General features: G+C 45.2%; 1 protein-coding gene across 2 annotated transcripts in view; it reads right to left on the bottom strand.

The window, feature by feature from the left end:
* The window catches only part of ELF5 (E74 like ETS transcription factor 5), a 233,881-nt gene that overhangs the window by 52,639 nt on the left and 159,289 nt on the right, over positions 1-21,953 (bottom strand). For both annotated transcript variants that reach the window (XM_085643513.1, XM_085643512.1), the window contains exon 3: positions 13,460-13,696. In XM_085643513.1, the coding sequence (XP_085499639.1) occupies positions 13,460-13,696 (237 nt within the window). The remainder of the gene's footprint in view (positions 1-13,459; positions 13,697-21,953) is intronic.

The following is a 21,953-nucleotide window of genomic DNA, read 5'->3' as shown; positions in this document are numbered from 1 at the left end:
ATTATTGCAAGAAGCTCATTGACCCCTACTTTGTTCATTATAAAAGGAAAATAAAACTATATGAACAACTATTTACCTATATTCGAGGACATTCTATGCAGATTTTTCGTGCAATGAATGCGAGGATTATAGTCTCTGCTTTCAACAGGATTTTTTGAACTGTCTAGTCCTAGACCTTATATTTTTTGCTTTGGGTACATCCTTTAGGCAGTCCTTTACCAGGCAGGGCTGAAAATAGGAGGTGTTTGCCCCTGAAGCTCAGACATATTAATAATCTGCTGCTCAAGATATATCTATATTCCCCCAAACGTCTATGATAAAAGAGGTGAATTTTATTGTGCTTGTTTTTATCAATTTTCGAGAGTCATAATACATTTGTCTTGAAAAAGGTGGCATTATAATTTCTCCGCCGAAATGCATCGACGCCTGTTTTATTAGGACCACAATCTGTATTATCACTAAAACTTGAGTGCCAACAGAACACAGCACCCAGTCTCAGTTTTTGAGAAACAAGTATTACGGATGTGATCAATCTAAGACAAAGTGTTTGGTCTGTTTTTTGTACTCCCGCTCATATTTTAAAACCTATGTCGTGTGATATGTTTGTATTTTTTAAATGAAATGTAATGAATTTGTATTGTTTCTCTTATCTCATGACACAGTGTCATTTATTGTGTAGCATTGTGTGTTTTGGATTGAATAAAATCTTTTTAACTTTTTGCCATTAGTCTTGCATTTACTAGTAGCTTTGGGTATACAGATCTATTCTCCCATCCTGACTGTAATGAATTGGATTAAGTGATATGGTGGAAGACTCTTTCTGGGTATCATATATATGGTTGGCTGTATAGTGGAGTCCAAAGGAAACCTTTGTGATTGTAAAACTAGTATCAGTCCATCTTTGTTTTTTCAGCAATGTGTTTCATGAAGGTGCAGTTGGTGTCCAGGGCGAATCCAATAATAGAAATATGAGGAAATGTGTTTCTTTTTAATGTTACTTTATTCCAAAAGCTGCAGAACTTTATTTCTTCTGACTAAACACAAGCTTTAATAAACTATGGACCTGCTTTAGACGAGGACGCAAATAGAATTGAGTTATTTTTGAAAACATTTCGGTCTGTTCCGGAAGTGCAATAAGTGCAATATCTGCTGATTCAGGTTTTCTGGAAATTATTGAAAATCTGCAGGGCAAATGTCACATGGCTGGCACCACTTGTGCCTAGAATTTGAGTTAAACCTTCCCAGTGCTTAATGCGTAAATTAATGCGTGCCCTTGACTAGAAGCTCGTGGCTGGTGCAATAAAATGTCAGGACGCTGACTACCAAGGCTGCGCAATCTTGAATCCACCCCACGCCTCTTTAAATCACTACCAGACACTTCCTGTCCCTTTAGCTCATTCTTGCAGGTCCTTGCTTTCTCCCTTTGCAACAGTATTTACGTCTTTCTCTTCCTCTGCTTTCCACTTTGTGAATTTTTTCCTCTCTAGTTATCGCTAAATGTCTGTTGCAGCAAAATAAGTGCCTGTCCCAAAAATAAGTGCTGGTTGCTCCCACCAGCATCCACCGGCTCAAATTAAGCACTGCACCTTCGTCAAGAGCTCGTGCAAAACTGAAGAAATATAGGCCCTCATTTACTAAAGATTTGCACAGGCATGAAGCAATGCATTGCATAAGCTATTGTCAATTTATTTACCACTTTAAAAGCCCAAGTTCGGAGGGAAATAGTACATCGCAAGGTCATGTTGTCAGTGTAACGCAAACATGCATGCATGCCCTGACCCCATGTTAGAGGTCAGGAGTGAATAATGAAAAGAGAGAACCCCTCCTGCGTACACACATCCGGAGATGCGAAAGCACTCTGGGGCATATTATGAAGAAACAGCGTTAAAAATATTGCCGCTTTAGCGGCAGAAAACTGCAGCTAAAGCGGCGATAATGGGCTTGATAATATGCCCTTGAGAATTCCCATAGAAGCCCATTTTCTGGTGTCAACATGGGCTGCTATTGGAATTCTCTGCGGCATATTATCAAGCCCATTATCGCTGCTTTAGCGGCAGTTTTCTGCCGCTAAAGCGGCGATAATTGTAACGCTGTGCTTGATAATATACCCCTCTATGTCCCTGCCTGTTATTTAGGGGCTGCTCTTATTTCATTTGGCCTGCTGCACCATAGTGGGGATGAGGTGAAGCTGTCCCCACTGCACCCCAGGAACCTGCTCCAACCTCTATCACACTATGCGCAACTACATCCCCACCATTCATTGTCGGTTCTCAGCCCTACCAACACGGCCTTAGTGGCAAACATCACCCGCCGGCCACACCGCAACCTGCATCATGCAGCCCCACAAAGGGCTGTTCCATGTTGTTTTCAGCCTCCTTGCACCAACGCATGTCATGTGATACATGACTCCTCAACATAGGGCTACCGCCCAGTTGCCGCCCCTGCTGTCCTAACTGTGAGTACCACAACACTGTTCACTGTTCCCACTGTGGTCACATCCTCGAGCCTTGAACATCCGTCCCCAAGACTCCAGTGCCCACTGCTGAGGGCAGCCAACCTTACCCAGAGAGCTCCCAATCCGCACCTCAAAAACAGGGTCTACTATCTCCCCAGGCCATCGCGCCTCCGCCACAGGGACTCATGCCAGCTCATGCCATTGGTAGTGTATCCAATCCATTGCCTCGCTTCAGCGAGCTCAGCGAGGCTGCAATGGCGGCCCTTTGCTGGCGCATGTGGTTCGCGCACCTGAATAACTATTTTAAAGCGACCAAAGAGTCAGATGATTAAATGGGGAGTTTCCTGTTGCTACATCATGAGGGAAAGGAGATCTTCAAACTCTTCCGCAACCTTCCGGGGACTGGTGCTAATGATGACGGTTCCATAGCAGCCCTGAATGCATATTTTGATCCCCAAATGAACCCAGACTTTGAAAGGTTCCAACCATGGCAAGCCCACCAGCATGATGGCTAATCCATTGATTTATTCTATACCTGCCTAAGGAAGCTGGTCAGCACCTGTATTGAAGACGATCTATTGAAAGAAGTGCGCACCCAGATTATACAGGGGTACAGGTCCACTGCCCTCAGCCCCTACATCCTCGTCCGGCCCAGCATGCCACTCGATAAAAGTCTGATTTGCTCACTCTCACAAGCACTTTAATGACTACGTGGACCAGATGAAAATGGCATTCCAGTAGCTCATTCAAGACTGACACTACTGCCGATGTTTAAAAAGGGCCCCCATGCCCAAAAGCACACATACCCACCAGCTTAGAGGAATCCCCCAAGACTTTTGTATTTACTGTGTGCTCACCATACACTAGCTTCTTGAGTGCCCAGCCAGAGGCAAAACTTGCTACACATGTCATTGCCCCAACCACTTTGTGAATGTCTGCCGAGGTGGACGCTGATCGCCCGCATTAAGAGACGATGGTGTGTCCAGATACCAAGGAGTGGGAGCAATCACACAAGATCAGTCACCAGACCCAGAGAGCGCAACAACCACCTCCAGCCCTGGGTACGTGTCTACAGAAAAAGGCAATGACAAAATCTTCCTGATTTCATGCACCTTGGAATCAGGGTGACCATCAAGACTGGTCCACCCTACCTGCCAAATTCAGATTGGTTGCACGCCAGTCACATCTCTCATCAACACTGTCCCATCAGTCAATGACACCAGCCTAGTACAGTTCAATGTCCTGGTCCCAACCCATGTTCATGCTTAAAGCAGTCTGCATATTTGCCTATGAAAGCTCAAAAACCCATCACATTGGAAGGAACCTTCACCTGTTCTGTATCAAAGGTACTCACTCCTTCCTGACAAAATTCTGCTTTAATTCAGTGGACTCAGACACGCTCCTTATCTGTGGCACAGCAGGGCGTTTACAACTCATCTACTTTGCTACCGCCACTGGGGACCTCTCCAGTGATACGGACCATCTGCTCCTCAGTTTCCTATGCCTTTTCATCAACCTGAGTTGCCTAAAGCTCCTACTGTCTCTTCCCACATCGATCTAGCAGTCCACCTATTTGCGCTTAGACACCACAGGATTCCATTTCCCGTCCATCCAGCGGTGAAAGAAGAGCTACAGAAACTCGAAGATGCTGGTGTCATTGAACACTTGTCCAGTCCGCTCCAGGGTATCTTCCATGGTATTAGCGAACAAAACTAAACAACTGTGATGCATCTGAATCTGCATTGACTTGCGCCTTCCCAATAAGGCCATAAAGACGGATCAAAATAACTCCCACAAATTTGATGACTTCTTTACCGACATCAATGGCTCAAAGTGGTTCTCAAATGCCGACCAGAACTCACATTACGATCAACTTAACCTACACGAGGACAACAGGTACATCACAACGTTCTGCACTCACATCGGCCCCTGCCGCTACCAGAAACTCAACTTCAGAATTTCATCAGCTGTGAAAGTATTACAGAATGCGATACTTGAAGTCCTTGAGGGTCTTGAAGGGGCCACCAGCATCAGCGATGACATTCTCATCCATGTACCCATCCTTGACAGCCATTCATGTTACCTGCGTTCCGCTTACAAGAAACCTGACACAGCTGCCTCACCCTCAAAGTGCCAATATTTTCACCAGGAAATTGATTTTTTCTGATACATCTTTTCCAATGAGGGCATCAAAGTAAATCAGCCAAGTGCATAGATGTCAACGAAGCCCCCACGCCCTATTTGAATGACTGAAGTTAGGAGCTTCCTCTGCCACACAACATACTGTGGATGGTTCATACCCAACTTGGTGATGCTGGCAGGCCCTCTGAGATGCCTCACTAAAACATCCACTCCATGGGATGAACCGAAGGGGTGAACTGAAGATGATGCCTTCCAGGCCATCAAAAAGGCACTGCTCCAAGACTTAGTGATGGTCTACTTTGACTCTGCGAAGGAGTCTGAGCTAGTGCTAAATGCTAGCCCAATCGGATACAGCACATGTCTGACAAACACTGGTCAACTGTTGCATTTTCCAGAAAAGCCCAAACAAACACTGAAAATCCTATGCCAACATCAAGAAGGAAGCTCTTTCCATTAAATGGGAGTGAAACCCTTTTCACCTTTATCTCTATGTCCCTCCTGTCTGAGTCATAATGAACCATAAACCTCTGATACCACTCTTTGCCGGCACTGTGCCACATCCACCACCCCACATTGAGACATGGGCCCTGTAGCTCTGAAAATACCAATTGATTGTTGCTACAAACCGGAATGCAATAATCCTGGCAAATACCTCATGAGGCGCCCCTGTCAACCGGCTGACGGCCCCTCAGGCTTCCTGTCTGACGTGGATGAGTACGCTCACTGGGTTGCGGAAGTTGGCTGACGTAAGGCTCTCACCCTTCAAGACACTGCTAGCATTACCTCCTTAGAGCTGTACCTCCAGAAAACCTGGGAGGCCACATAATCAGGGAAATGGAAAAACTTCCTCCGAGACCGTATAAAGTATGACAACGTCACCTCCCTGCTATATGGAACATCTGCCATAAACTCAGCACCAGGGAACCAGGACACCTCCTACGCGGGCATCATATAGTCCCTCGCTTGCTGTGGCCATCAATGCTAGCCCTAGCACACACAGGTCACCAAGGATCCACTAAGACTAAAGCATCCTTGAGATAAAAAGTCTGGTTACCAACCCTAGATGCTGAAGTCGATGACTTGGTCATAAACGAGTCACCAGATCAGCCCCCTCCATTTGTAACCGACAGCTTGAGCAATGGCCTCTGGTGTGACATTAGTTTGAATTTTAGCACTCTGTCCGACTGGTGCTATATACTGGTCATCTCAGATGCATTTTCCAAATTCCCCATCGTTGAAGTGTTGCAAGCGACCAAGTTCGAGCACACCAGGAAGTGTCTCGATAAGATCTTTTCAACTTTTGGAGATCCGAATATCCTCAAGAGTGACAATGGTCCCTGTTTCAAAGCCAAGACCGAAGAGGTATTCGCAGTCTCTTACTATTACCCACAGGAAAATTACACTCACTGGCCCCAAGACAACACTGAAGTTGAAAGGCTGATGTGCACGCTCAACAAATCCATCTGCATCCGTTGTGAACAAGTGGGTGTGGAGAGTGCCATCAATAAACCACTTGGTACATACTGGAGCACTCCTCACAGCACTACCCATAGAGCCCTGGCGAACATCTGGTTTGGGAGAGCCATCTGAGACAACATCCCTCACGCAGCAATATATGGACTCCAGTGCCTTTGGCTTCACAACGAGGGAGAACAAGTGCCAGCATAGCTCTTAGAGTGCCAAACAAGGATGTGAGGGTTTGTTTTTTTCTACGTGATCGACGCCCCGATGGGAAGTCTCCGCTCCATTTTGAAACATGGTCCCTCTGATTCGTTGATTGGAAAGGCACTATGGTGACATACATACACAACTTTGACTGTGTCATGAGAAACGTGTCTGCCTTTACCAAGTAGCGTCAGAAGAATACTAATAGGTATAACACACAACCTCCATGCACACTTTAGCAGGATTTGGGAAAACAAGAGCAGGATATCGACAAAAGAGAGGGCATGCCACCGCCTAGCCCTCGTCACAAGCAGCAGCCCCACTATGGCCAGAGACAACTCACCAACACAAACACTCCCTCTATGCATGCATCAACTCGAGGCCTCATTTATGAGGCCTCTTGCGCCCCTGGAACCTCACTCTTTGTGACGTTCCGTGACGCAGGTGCCTGCTTCATATTTACCAGACAGCACTATGCCACTTTTTTTGGCTTAACGCTGCCTTGTAAATATTGGTCCCCTTAACCCAGTTTTCTTCGTTAGAGGGGTGTGCAGTGGGTGTTGCTGGTGGCGTTCCCCGCAACTTCCATGGCTTTTTGACACTGCCCCAGATTTACGTGAAATCTTAACTCTGAGGCAGCGCCAAAAACGTACTATTTCCAAGGGAGGCATAAAGGAGGCACAAAGAGGAGAAATATCTTTATTTCTCCTCGTTTAGCCGTTTTCTATGTGTGCTGCATGTGCCTGTCTTGAGCACAGTAGCCCTCTGTGGCAAGCACAGGAGAGAAGGACAGGAATATTCCATATCTGATAGGTATGGTGCATTTCTGCACTTTTCTATTGCTGTAGCGCAGCAGGAAGGCCTGAGGCACTGCCCTATGGCAAAAAACTCATATATGAGGCTTTCAATGTCACCCATAACGACAAGAATCACTATTGCGAGGCCCAGGACTTATGAGGGCTATGTATGCGACTGATGCATGAGTACCTCCAACATCTCTACCCTCCTCTGGCTATCACGGAACATTTTGTACAATGGTTATGTTTGTGATTTCAGTTTAAAATTTCGGTGGAATGTAGTACGGAGCAAGGTCATGCCCGGCGGCGTAACGCATGCATGCCCTGGCCCCACGTTATAGGTCAGGAATGGATAATAAAAGGGGAGAAACCCCGCCCGCACACACACACGCAGGGTCAGAAAGCACTCCCTCTCTCTGCATGATATTTAGCATCCGCAGTCATTTCATTTGGGCCCGCTGTTCCTCCGCACTTCAACGGAAACTGCGTTAGTTAATGTGAACCCTGTGCAAACGTTAGTGGGATACACTGTAAAAGATAGGCTCTGTTTCTCCTGTATCTAAAAAGTCACCTGCTCTGAATCCAGGGCCTCATTTACGAGCTCATTGTGCAGCTGATGGGTCACTTTTTGTTAAATGCATCTGCCGCGCAGTGTGCCCGTCCATATATTTACAAGGCGACAAAGTCACCTTGCCTGACTTTTCATGATCTTGTAAATATGGGCCCCTTTCCCGCATTACTCTGTGTGAAAGGGGTATTCCATGGGTATTGTTTTTGTGCAGGAAGGTGTCCCCTCAAGCACAACAACAATCATCCCTGCATTGCAGTCGCCCTGGCACCATGGCACGAGCGTTTCTGCGATGGCACATGGCTGCTGTTTGCAGGCCGGTGCAGGGAGGACAGGAATGCAAGTATCTTGTCGATATGACGCATTCCTGCCTTGTATTTTGACACACGGCAGTGCAGAAGGAAGGCTTACTGCAGTGCGTCAAAATACAGTGAATGAGGCCCCCAATGTTTTGGTCTGTGTATGCATTGCTTATACATGCACAAACATTATTTGCACCAACAGAGAAATATTGCTCCTGGGTGCTATGACAGACGGGAAGGAATTAAAATGTCTATAAGCCACATTTAGACTGCCTGCAAAACCTGTTCCTAATTTAACCAACCTATATGAAAAACTGTGCAATAACCCCAACTCACAGCAACCGTAGCAGTGGTGTTCGCCCACTGCACTCACTGGCTACTGGCGTCACATTTCTTTCCGATGCAGCTTTTCTTGCCCACTAAAACTAGTGATCTCAATGTTTACCTGTTAGCTGAGTCATACTGAGTCATACTGCAAATTGATGGCCTGTACCAAAACTAGTACACAGCGAAATATAACTCAGAACTACTTAAACTATAGCATACTGCCATCTTCTGGTAAGTCAGGAAATGACAGCTTTCTACTCTTATTCAGTCGAAGCCTAATAGACAGAGCAGTTGTTTTGTTTGTTGAAGACATCTTGGGGATATTCACAGAACTTTCCCGGGAATGCATATTGCTTACTATTGGCTTTATGGTTTGTTACTCACATTTCCTTGCTTTCTATTTGCTGTCTACATTTGTTTCAGGTTGCCCAGCTTCAGTGCGTCCCTTCTTTTGCCCAAACTTTGTTTACTATATACTTCCGAGATTTCACTTTCGGTAAACAGGCCTATAAATCTTGTCCTTATCCTGTCACATTTGCTGTGCATTAAAATACGAAGGTCAAATATCAGGCTCAATCTTCAGAGGCAGCTAGGTGTATTTTTTTCTTTTTCTGTGACTTCAAAGTGACATAGTTTATAGGGAAGCAAGAGGAATTCATATTACTTACCCCATGGAGCTTACTCATTATTATTATTATTATTAAATTTATTAGGCGCACAGCTACCCTAAAAGGGTTTCCCGGCGCAATAAGTCTCAATTTTAGACCAGGTAGCTTAGGCCATTTGCTGAATGAAGAGCCATGTCTTAATGTCTCAGCGAAATTTTAGATAAGAGGGTTCCAACTTCACATGCTTAGGAAGAGAATTCCAAAGTTTCGGTCTGAGGTACGCAAAAGAGCGTCCGCCCATTCTTGTCAGTTTAACTCTGGGAAGTGTTAGATTACCCAGGGTAGAGGAACGCAGAGCGCGGTGTGGTATGTAAGGGCAGATGAGTTCTTGTAGATAAACTGGAGCTGCACCTTGTTTTATTTTAAAAATATGGCAGAGAGCTTTGAATTTGATGCAGTTGTTAATGCAGAGCCAATGAAGATCCTGCAGAGAAGGAGTAACCGAGGCTCTTCTTGCAATATGGCAAAGAAGGCGCGCTGCAGAGGTTTGAACCATTTGCAGCCTCGTAACAGGTTCCTTATTGCAGCCTAAGTAGAGAATATTCCCGTAATCCAATCGAGACATTATAAGGGATTGGACTACGGTTCTTTGTGTAGAGAAAGAAAGTATCCCAATTATTTTCCGCAGCCATCGTAATATGGAAAAACAAGTTCCTACCGTGCTTACTGCTTGTTGCCTCATAGAGAGTTGGCTGTCAATGATGAAGCCTAAATTACGGGCTTGGGTAACCGGCTGAGGAAATTAACCCATTTCTTGAGGCCAATGAGAATAATTCCAAAGATGTTTATCTTTCCCCAAGATGATGACCTCCGTTTTATCCCCGTTTAGTTTCAGGCAGTTGGTGTTCATCCATTTCGAAACTTGGAGTAGACCGTTCCTTAAAGAAGATATCGTATCGTCTTTAGAGGAGGATAGCGAAAAGATGATTTGAGTATCATCTGCATAGAAGTAAAGGGTGAGTCCTGCGTCCTCAACGATGGTAGCAAGGGGGCGCACATAGTTATTAAAAAGTAGTGGACTCAAGGTAGAACCCTGAGGAACTCCATATGCAGATGCTCGAGAGGTGGAAGAAACCACAGAAGAAAAGACCTGGAATGAACGGTCACTCAGAAAAGAGGAAAGCCAAAGCAGAGCTGAACCTTCAACACCTGCTAACTGAAGAGAGTTCAGCAAGATAGGGTGAGACACGGTGTCAAATGCTGCGCTCAGATCTAATAAAATGAGCGCCATGGTCTCACCCTGATCTAAGCATTGCCGTAATTTTTCAGTTACTCCCAAAAGGGTAGTTTCAGTAGAGTGGTAAGTTCTGAAACCCGATTGGGAGGGGTGTAGATATCCCGATTTTTCAATGTGGGTAGTTAAGTGAAAGTTGATATGCTTTTCCAGGATTTTAGAAAATACTGGTAGGAGCGAAATAGGGCGGAAGTTCGCCAAATCCGCAGGATCGGTATTGGGTTTTTTCAGTAACAGAATCACGATCGCGTGTTTCCAATCCAATGGAACATGTGATTCACGTATTGATGTATTTAGGAGATCTCTACAGAGTCTCAATATGGTTGGAGAAAGTGTTTTTAAAATATTGGCTGGTAGAGGGTCCAGAGGGGAACCTGAGTTTACCTTGGATAGACAGTATTTAAATGATTCTTCATTAAGAAGAGGCCACTGTAAAATTTTCACTGTGGTAGAGTCCCTATAGAGTTTGCTCGTGCACCTCCTGTGCTCCAGTTTATGAGGCTGCAACATAATCTTTAAAATAGGCCTGCAGCCAGGAGGTGCAGACACTAGACAAATATAAATGTTGAGGTGTTTCTATCAAAGCACTGTTGGATTTTGCTTAACGTTACCTTCTAGTGAATGTCTAATGATTTTTCTGTTTGCAGTCAGTGAGTCCGAGTACCAAATCCTTTAAATAATAACATACATTGGCAAGTCCAAAGGTGTGGTCTACACAGCTACACTAAATGAGCGATAGCCTCAGTATGTGCAACACGTGCAGTAGCACCGTGCCATAAAAAACTAGGAAACACAGATTACTGCTTTCCTGAAAACTACAAGTAGGAGCTAGGAAACCCACTACATTATTACACTACAGCCTTAACATCATTCCTATGTCAAAACATAGTTTTTATACTACTTGCCGGATGTATGTTGTCAACAATGAAATAGGTGAACATGTTCCACTGAAACAACCACAGCCTTCCACCAGAGTCAGCTTTGGCACTGCTGGAATCTGGAGGAACACTGTACTCCACTTCACTCTATGCCTCTCTACTCTACACCGCTCTATTCTATGCCAGTGTACTCTACCCCACTCTGATATGCACCACTGCACTATACACCAGTCCAGTCTTGACACTCTACTCTGCACCACTCCACTCTATGCCACTCCACTCTGCAATGCAACACTGCATCCTGCGCCACTACTCTATTCCACTATACTCTGTCCTGCACCACACCACTCTTCCCTGCCCCACTCTACTCTATGCCACTTTACAACCTTCTCCATGCCACTGCACTCTATCCCACTCTACTCCACTCTGCGCCACTCCTCTTTACACCACAGTGCTCTATGCCACTACTCTATGCTACTGCACTTTACCTTGCACCACTACACTCTACGCCACTCAACTCTACTCTGAGACAATATTCTCTACACCACTGCACACTATGCTGCACCACTCTACTCTACTCTACTCTGGACCACTCCACTCTATGCCACTCCACTCTACTCTATGCCACTCTAATCTGTAATGCGACACTGCACTCTATGCCAACGTACTCTACGCCACTACTCTAATCCATTGTACTCTGTCCTGCACCACTCTACTCTCCCCTGCCCCACTCTACTCTACGCCACTTTACTATCCCCTGAAATAATCTACTCTATGCCACTGCACTCTACCCCACTCTACTCCACTCTGCGCCACTTTTCTTTACACCACTGTGCTCTACGCTACTACTCTATGCTACTGCACTCTACCTTGCACCACTCCATTCTACGTCACTTCACTCTACTCTGAAACATACTTCTCTACACCACTGCACTCTATTCCACTGCACTCTACTCCACTCTGCACCACTCCACTCTATGCCACTCCACTCTATGCCACTCTACTCTATGCCATGCTACTCTGTAATGCAACACTGCACTCTATGCCAATGCACTCTACGCTACTACTTTAGTCCACTGTACTCTGTACTGCACCACTCTATTCTCCCCTGCCCCACTCTACTCTACGCCACTTTACTCTTCTCTGAAAAATATACTCTATGCCACTGCCCCACTCTACTCTACGCCACTTTACTCTTCTCTGAAAAATATACTCTATGCCACTTCACTCTACCCCACTCTACTCCACTCTGTGCCACACCTCTTTACATCACAGTGCTCTACGCCACTACTCTATCCTACTGCATTCTACCCTTCACCACTCCACTCTATGCCACTTAACTCTACTCTGAAACAATCTACTCGACGTTCTATGTTGCACAACTATTCCACTGCCCTCTACGCCACTCTACTGTAAATCCCATCACTTTATACCAATGCACTCAACACCACTTTACTTAAACCCAATCCACTCTACGTCACACTACCCTGATCCACTACACTCTACAGAACTTTAGTCTACTCTGAAATAATTTTCTCATTGTCACTGCACTCTATGCCACTGCATTGTACTATGCAACACTCTACTCTATGCCACTGCACTCTATGCCACTCTACGTTACTGTACTCTACGTCAAATCACTCTATACCACTTTACTCAAAACCAAGGCACTCTACACCAAACAACTTTGCAACACTGGTCTTTACGCTACTTCATTCTACGTTTCTCCACTCCATGACGATTTACTCTATTAGGCTCTCCTCTACTCTATGATGACTCTCTACTCCACTCTACAACACCTTACTCCACTCTATGCCACACTGCAATGCTTCTCCTCTCTACACCTCTCTACATAACTCCCTCTATACCATTCCATGCCACTTTACTTCACGCTATTTTACAACACACTACTCCACACTATGCCATGCCACCCTTTGACACTCAACTCTACTCTACGCAACGTGACTCCACAACACTCTAGTCCACTCTGCGCCTTTCCACTCTCCTATACTACTCAACTATATGCACTCCACTCTATGACAATCTACCCTGCTGTACACTACTATACTCTACAACACTCTACTCTGCGCGACACCCTCTATGCCACTCCACTCTGCTCTACACCACACTACAACACTCTATGCCACACCACAACATTCTACTGCACTCCGACACTTTATGACACTCAACTCTACTCCACTCTGACACTCTACTGTCTCCATGACACTCCATGAAACTCCACTTCACTCCCCACCACCCAACTCAGCTCTACACATATCCACGCCACTCCATAGCACTCCACTTTACGATACTCAATTCCAGTCTCCTTTAACCCACTAACTTTTAGCCAGGCTGAACGGCAGATACGCTGGTGTACAACATGGCCGAAACATATCGTCTTTGCCAATGCTTGCCATACTAACTGTTAGTCCGGAGGTTTTGCAGGATGAAATAGAGGCATTCTCCACATATTCCGGCCCAGTCGATAAATTCCTCCTTGCTCATGCTGCAGAGTTGTGCTCCGGTGATATCAAACTGGAAGGTGGGAATACAGTTAGAGTCCAGCTTGTACTGGTCACAGCAGAACTGCAGCCAGTCGCAAACATGGCGTCTTGTCCAGTGCTCAGGGTTGACTGCTGTCCATGCAGTGCTAGAACCACCTGAAAGACATGACATTTATCTTTTAGATATTTTGAACTATACCTACATTCCCTTTGTCTTGAATAACAAATAACACAGACCACAGTCCCATTATGATGCCACAGTCCATTGCACAGAGACACAGAGGTTTCAGTGAGAGAACCCTTTGTTCACCTTTGGCACTTTAGCTTGAGTGACAATGCAGACCTCAGAGTAAGTGCATGCAGTGGTGAAGACAGACCAATGTTAAAAAATCAATGTCCACAGCAAATTTATTTAAAAGATAAACATTTAATAAGAAAGAAAAACAAAATAATACTGGTAGACAGAAAATGTACAAAATATTCTACAATCAGAATTGATCAAAATAAATAATACTGTTACCACTAAAATAATTAATAAAGTGGGTTGCATCAAAGTTTAAATAAAAGTCAAAATACATTTAGAAAGACAAAGAAAAATTAAGGGGCAGATTTACAGGCCCCTTGTGACACTTTTACGCTGCTGTTGCATCACATTTGTGAAGCAGCATCAGCGTAAACAATGCGCCACAATGTGACTTATTTACAACATGACGCATCTAGTGAGATGCGTCACGTTGTAAAGTCCTGCGCTACATTATATTATACTTGTGTCAGGTAATGTATGCAGGGTGGGCGTTCCATCGCAAGGAAGCCCCGTAACAGTGACGCAGTAAAATCTACAAGTTTTCACTGAGTCACTTTTACGCCCCCGCGTCATCAAAACCTTACGCCTGCTCATAGCAGGTGTAAGGAGTAACACAGCACAGCAAGTATAGGGCGCCCCTGAGCAGTGCTGGAGTTGCGTTGCGCTTGTGACACGACTTCAGCACTGCGTCACCTGTACGCTGACAGATGCGTCACGCATCTGTCTATCCTTGTGCCACAGTGCGCCGCATTGTAAATGCGGCGCATCTATGGTGGTGCGAAGGGTTTTTAACGTCATGCAAAATAACTGCAGCATCCCTGCTGATAAGCAGGGATGCACCAGATACTGTAAATCTGCCACCCTGAGTATAAAAACAACACTGATCACAATTTTTTAAACCTAAACCATTAACCATTATTAATTGCCCTAACTGAAACTGCTGACTGTTCCAAAAATATTTGTGATCTCCTGCTCCCAACAGAATGTGCCCGGTTGCATTCTTTCTTAGGCTTCCTAGAGGTTTAGTAAAGTGGGTTGATGCGTTCTTCACTCTGGCAGAGCCTTAGAGAGAGCTGTTCAGCAATAGGACATTGTTTGATGGTGTGCCAGAAGAGAGGGATGCTTTGAGCGGGCAGCTGCCAAGAATGCTCTTGCCTCACAGCCATTTGTGCGAGGTGTTTCTTGCGTTTGTAATGTTTACATCAAGGCAAGACGTTTCTACCTCAATAAGTAAACACTTGAAATATTGACATTACATGTTGAATGAACAATATCGAATGAACTAAGATGATGACAAGATGGCTGATTCCCATCCAGCATCTCCAACGAACCATCTGAAACTGCAGTTTTTCCAGGAGCCTCGAAATCCCACAAGTCAACTTCCATTGAGCCAAAAGCATTAGGAGCTGAGTTAGAAGGTAATCTGACGTCAGCAAAAGATGGAAACTTCTGCCACTTACAAAGCCCTAGACCTGCCTTTCTAACTTTTCTTTCCACCCTAGCTGAAAGCTCCTGACCACCTCTTGCTGTGCAATCCCTCAACAGGCACCCACCTTGTGACCACCTTATGTACAATCAAGCGGGACCATGAGTTGCTTACACCACTGTATTAAGGTAAACAAATCTGTTTAGTGATGGCGGTCTCACTCAGAGAGCTTTACTTACCTCCAGTAATCACAAAAAGCCGTCACTGATTCCAGGATTAAAATATTCAAGGATTTGGGAAAGCTTCATTAGAACATTGGAATGTTGAGCGCTCTATTGAAAACAATGGAGTGCTCCGGGCTTCCAATGGCCGGTAGAAGCCCGGAGCATCAACATTCAAATTATTAACAAGGGCCTTATGGAGCCCAAGGATATTTCAACTCCTTCGGGCTCCGTGTGCCCTTTGTTTTACAAATTAGAACATTCTTCCCTCTAGAAGAAGAATGTTCTAATAGCCGTAGAGACCTCCGTAGTGGTCTCTACCAGCCATTGAGGGTCTGCTTTCTTGCTGTAGTGGGCCTTTAATAGCTGGTAGAGCCCGCTAAGGCGGACTCCAAGGCTATATTGATTAATCTGTGGTATAAGCCTGACACTTGTTACATAGCCCCTTGACATTGTCTCTGGCCAGAAAACACTTCTTACGCTCTTCCACTGAGTCACTTCCACTTCCCTGCCCCATATTGAGGACTTCCGGGAATCCTTGCTACTCTACCCTGCGTTCACATTCTTGAATCCAGTGCAGGTCAGTCTTCAGACCAGAGTAGAAGACATACTATTAGTACCTCCTGGTTCCTTCTGCCCTCTTTGGAGAAGAAAGCAGCCAAGACTGTCATGAAGGCCTCTGTGTCTGGCCCAACCCTTTTAACAGTACATGCCTCAAAACACAGGGAGTTCTTGAGCCAATCCACCTGTACACTCACTTTCTTTGAGTACTTTTCTATAAAAAGCTTCTTTCAACTTTTATAATTTAAGGGCTGGTGGGAATAGCACTTAGACTAGACCAGTGGCTTTAAACCTTTTGACTTCTATGGAACACCACCTAATAGTTACTGGAACGGGGAAGACTCCCAATGAATCATTTTCTGAATTTGGGTCCCCCACTGAGCCATTACTGGAAGCCCCAGCCTAAGCATTTTTGATGATTTGAACTGCAAAACAATACACAAAAAATAGATGGAGCTTTTCTAAATTCAAATGAGTCCACTCATCGTTCACACTATATCCTGTTTGATGCACCTGCACTGCTCCCACAAATCAATTTCAGGATACTAATTTAATTTTTAGCTTCCAATTTCAAATTCCTTCATATTTACAGAACTTTTTAAAATTTTCAATTATACAGTTTGTTTCTTTATTCATATACACGTTGTAAACTCCTAAATAAGCTTTGCGGACTCCAAGGACTCCCTGGACCACAGGCTACGAACCACTGGACTACACCATGGAACCCAACACCTTAAAGGCACGGACTGCATTCATCGAACCTGCGGTCCCAAAGCCTTGCTGGAAGTTCACTAGAACGTGCCTCTCCTTTCCCCGTTTTCACCATAATGAAAGCCCTATGGGCCACTTGTAGCATACATTTTACCGGTCGCAAATGGCTTGAGTCACAAAATCGGGCAATTCATGACTGGTAAAATTATTTTGGTTTGTATGAACTCCAATTTGCAATTACCGATTTGCAATTTGGAATTGCGAATGCATAATGATTCGGTATTAGGAAGGGAAATGTTTAGGGCGTCCCATCCTAATACTGAATCGCAGTGGTATGTAGGAATATTATGTCGCAAAACAATTTACCACCTTTATCAAGTCGGTGGGAACCCATTCGCAAACGAGAAAGGGTCCCTTTGGGACCCCTTTGCTTTGGTGAATATTCGTAAAAATGTTTTTCACGAGCAAGCAATGGTCCCACGGACTACTGCCAGATCTCGAAAAATGAAAAGAAAATTTTTAATTTTTCTTTTTTAAACGCAATCCCTTTTCCTCTAGCCCCTTCGCCGCGGCACGAATTCCGCCGCGGCGCTGGGGAGGTTCGGGGTCAGCGTGGCGCCGCCATGCTCGTGACGGAACCACTCCGTCATGAGCCACGGGTGCGCTGTGCTCATGACGGAGTGGTTCCGTCACGACTCCGCCCACTTGCATTGATCGCCCGCACAGGCGGAGAATCAGTGCCGCATGGGCGTAGCGGCCGCCAACGGCCGCAACATGACGGAACCACTCCGTCATGAGCACACGGAGCCCGTGGCTCATGACGGAGTAGTTCCGTCATGAGCAGGGAAGGGGTTAAGGAAAATAGGCTGCATTTTAATTTTTTTTAAAAAAAGATTGCTTTATTCAATAGCAATCACAGACATGGTGATCTGCTGTCCCTGTGATTTTAGTGCTTGCTAATGGGTTGCAAATTGCGACCTGCCTCATTAATATTAATGAGGTACGTCAATTTGCGACCCATTTTGAAACGCTAAATGAAACACATGAAGTTTCCTTCATTTAAATAGCGATTACCTAATTACAATTCACAGAGAATCGCAATTAGGTAATCACTATTTGAAATAGTAAGACATGTGGCTCTATTTAAACTAAGTTGGTAATAAGCCAGTGATTCTACAGAAGGAATATTTCTTTTATTTTAAACGAGCCTTTCCGTTTATTCAAAGGTTACAGTCTGAGAACTGTATTGCTTCCAGTCAGCTAATCAACACTGTCACCTTGTGCCTAGTTGTAGGTATTACACACAAAACTGCCATAAGAAAATAACAAGATCATAACTAACCCAGGGCCTAATATATATATTGGCTGGCGTCTGCCTCTTTGACAGGAAGATAGAGTAAATTACTATGTCGGCCTGACAGTAGTGCCACTCCTCAAATTTAGAAATAAACACCAAGCTGGTGGTCATTTCTTAATGCTCTAACTGTAGGGTGGTCATCTGGCTGTTTTTCTAGCGGCACCACCGCTATTTTGATGTCCCGGCAAGTACAAAAATAAGCAAAATCACCTTATCAGTATGGACTTCAAACTATGAATATAAATAGAAACTACTTTTAAGTGTGTTCTAGAGCTGTGTCAACATTCCTGTCTTACAATTTAAGCAAGCAAAGGCAGAAGTGTATTGTTAGAAATGAATACATGCTATTTTGTATAAAGTCATATTTAGTATCCCTTCCAGGCCTTTAGTGACTCCTAAAAGAACAACATATGGCCGGCATTTTTCTATTGGAAAGGAGGCAACCCAAACTGGCTGGAACCGCTGTTCGTGTCAATACTATTCACAGGTTGGTGTAGGGCTCTGCCAACATGAGGGAGCCCTGCACCAAACTGTTTTCTTTTTACTTTTCAAAAAGAAAATCCCAAAAGTCGGATTTTCTTTTTGAAAAAAAAATGCTCAGGTTTCCTTGGAAAGGGAAGCGTTTTAAAATGTTCACTGCCCTTTACCGCCAGGCTTTACCTGTCGATGACAGGCAGTGAAAACTGACCTCTGATTCCAGCCATCCAAACCCAGTCACCGTGAGTAAACCTAAGGTCCACCCACTTTTAAATCTGGCATTGGGCCATTATCTTGGCTTTATATATACTATGTTACCGCTGAGATGGAGTATATACACATACCCAATATATAAATCAGACCCTAGTTTGGAATTTCTAGAAATCACCCTACACCATTACTACACTTTCTCTGACCATTTTTCTGGGCTGTCCCATAAAAAAAAAAGTACATTTATGTGCATTTTCGTTTTTAGATACAATCTCACAGCAACCACCTACATTCACATCACCATTCACCCCGACATCACTCAAACTTCAAAAAAGAATTTAACACCTATACTGCACATCACAACAAATCTTATCATCAAAATATATCAATCTAGGCAAATTCAATTTAAATTTGGGTACCACAAAACTCTTTAGCCATGACATCTCACTGAATGATAAAAAACTGAAACAATTATCAAACCGTCCTACTCACTTAAAAGGAATAATCTTTGATCTAGTCATTGGTTACCCAGTTAAAACCTTATACTCTAAATTAATTGAATTTGACAGTCACAACCATTTCTTAGTTTCTATCAATATTCACCTACCCAAATTCCCCTGTCCTCACGCTGGTCTTCCAAAATCTTTAAATTGGATGTGGTATGATATTTTATGTCATGCTAATATTCAAAGGGAGGAAAGCATGTCGGCAGCTGTATGGAGGTCAAGGGACTAAGGGGTATATTCACAAGAACGTGTGATAACTACCGCAAGAGTAGCATAACGCAACTCTCAACATCGCAGCCTATCGCGGGAAAATTTTGCCGTGCCAACCAAGTATTCACAACGCGGCGGTAGCATGCGATAGTCACCAGATATCGCATCAAATGTGATCGTAAAAATCAACGCCACGCCGCAAAAATGAGAAGCGCAAACGCAATAAATCATGCGATGAGGTCAATCGCGGTACAAAAATCAGCGAAAAGCAGACACAGGCATGCAAATCTCATGCGTCTGGTGGGAAAATGCACTATAAAAGAAAGAAAAAAAACAACAACAAAAACCAATTCAAACTGCGTAGCACCATGGATGCACCCAGACCGAGTGCAGAGGACAATCTGAACCCCACAAGCCCCACGGGCAGTCAGGAATCCCGTTTCTGGGGAAGGGCAAGGAGAAGATGAAGAGGAAGACGGGGTTCAGTCCGCAGGAGGACTGGATCATCGTCACAGAGGTGACAGAACACCATCAACAACTGTTCGGCATTTCCACTGCGGCACTGGCAACCCTGGGCACAGCTCGATACGACCTGACCCAACAGCAACAGGGTGAGTAACGACCAGTGACTGGGGGTAAGGGGGTGATGGGCACAATAGCACACATGCACAATTATGTGTAGCACACTGCACACCCACAATGATCGTGGAACATGTCCCTGATAGCCTTGGCACACTGCAGTACACATAGAAACACCAAGTAGGCCCCGTCCACAATGTGCACAAAGGGGCCCCCCCTCTCTATCACCAATATCACAACCGACCCATGCACATGTGCTGAATCCAAAAAAGCAGCGGCTCTGTGACCCACACTGACTATGCAAGTGACACTGCATGCCCGATAGCATGCCAGCAGCCTAAAAACATGACATGGCCCACGATTCGACATGATGGTGGCCCAGTGCAGATCACATCCGTAAAGGAGCAGGTCACACTCTGACATATCCACGTGCACCCACAACACATGCCGCACAATACACGCAGCAGACGAACAATGCACCAGGCCATAAAATCTGTCCGAGACCACACATGATCCAAGTCAAAAACAAATCAGCCCCCGAAAAGCACATAATTCAAAGGCACCCCACCTCAAAGGGAGAAGGCTACACAAAATCAGAGCTGCAGGGGCAACATCTCCACAATGCAGCACACACACATAGCAAGCACAGAACATCAGCAATGACGGCAATGTGGCACAAAGTGCAACACCAACACCACAGGACAGGGCTCACAACAGGTTCCACATGTGCGTAGTAACCGTCCACTCACATCTGGCATTGCCTGACACTGTGTGATGACAATGTACAGGTACTACCACACATCCGTCATGCAGTCGAAAAACACACTGACTGCCATCAAATAGCTAGCTTCACCAAAACAGTCACAATGTACATTGGCATGCATTCTGAATGTAAACATCTGCAAATCTTCAACCTACATATGTAACTCTGTTAACCTACATCTCCCCTTTACATTGCAGAGAGACAAACAACACCTCCTGCAGAGCACATCAGACTTCCCATTATTGATGATGAAGAGGACAACCTGCACATATGTCAAGACACCCTCCAACGGATAATGGACAGCCTCCACACCCCATCCCCAGGAGCAGGGCAGGCCAGCTGCCCCGAGGTGACCCCACCACCTGCACAGACCACACAACAGGCAACACACTCCACCACGGCTGTCTGCCAGGACCCCCCGACCAATACATTGAGTTTCAACAGCGTGTGTGGGCTTGCTAGGTGGAGTTGGCTGAACAGCTGCGGGTGGGTTTCGAGCTCACAGCAGCCAAATTCGATGCCATACGTGGGTGTCTGAGTCCCATCAAGAACCATGTACATTCCCTATCGGACAGTCCCTGTACGCACCATGCTCCACCACAGACCTTGGCTGACCGCGCTGGGGCTGTTAATCGATTACAAGTACTGTCTGGTCAGACAGGCACTAGCGATGACAACACAGAGTTGGCACAGATGCGGATGTTAATGGAGACCATGGAGCAGATGCTGGCTGGAAGTATGGCTGCCACGGCTGGACACCAGCGAGTAGTAGCTGGGAACTTCAATACCCTGAGGTTCATCATCTTGCCATTGCAGCCACTGAGACTGTCCCAGATGACTGAAGCGGGAACATCGACACACATATCTCCGACCCCTGACGTGTCAGTGGCACACAGTGATGCTGCCCCATCACCTTCGCAGTCTGATGTGTCAGTGGCACACAGTGATGCAGCCACACACACTGGACACACCGGACACGGAACCCGTATCAGGGGAGTAAGATGAGGATGGTACTTACTGTGTGAAGAAGGAGGCAGTAGCATCCATCACCGCCAAATGGCCTGTCCCTGCCTGGTTGTGCCCTATGC

This window comes from Triturus cristatus, chromosome 3_1 (assembly GCF_964204655.1).
Source record: "Triturus cristatus chromosome 3_1, aTriCri1.1, whole genome shotgun sequence".
Classification (NCBI taxonomy): Eukaryota; Metazoa; Chordata; class Amphibia; order Caudata; family Salamandridae; genus Triturus; species Triturus cristatus.
This window is presented reverse-complemented; position numbering and strand designations above follow the sequence as displayed.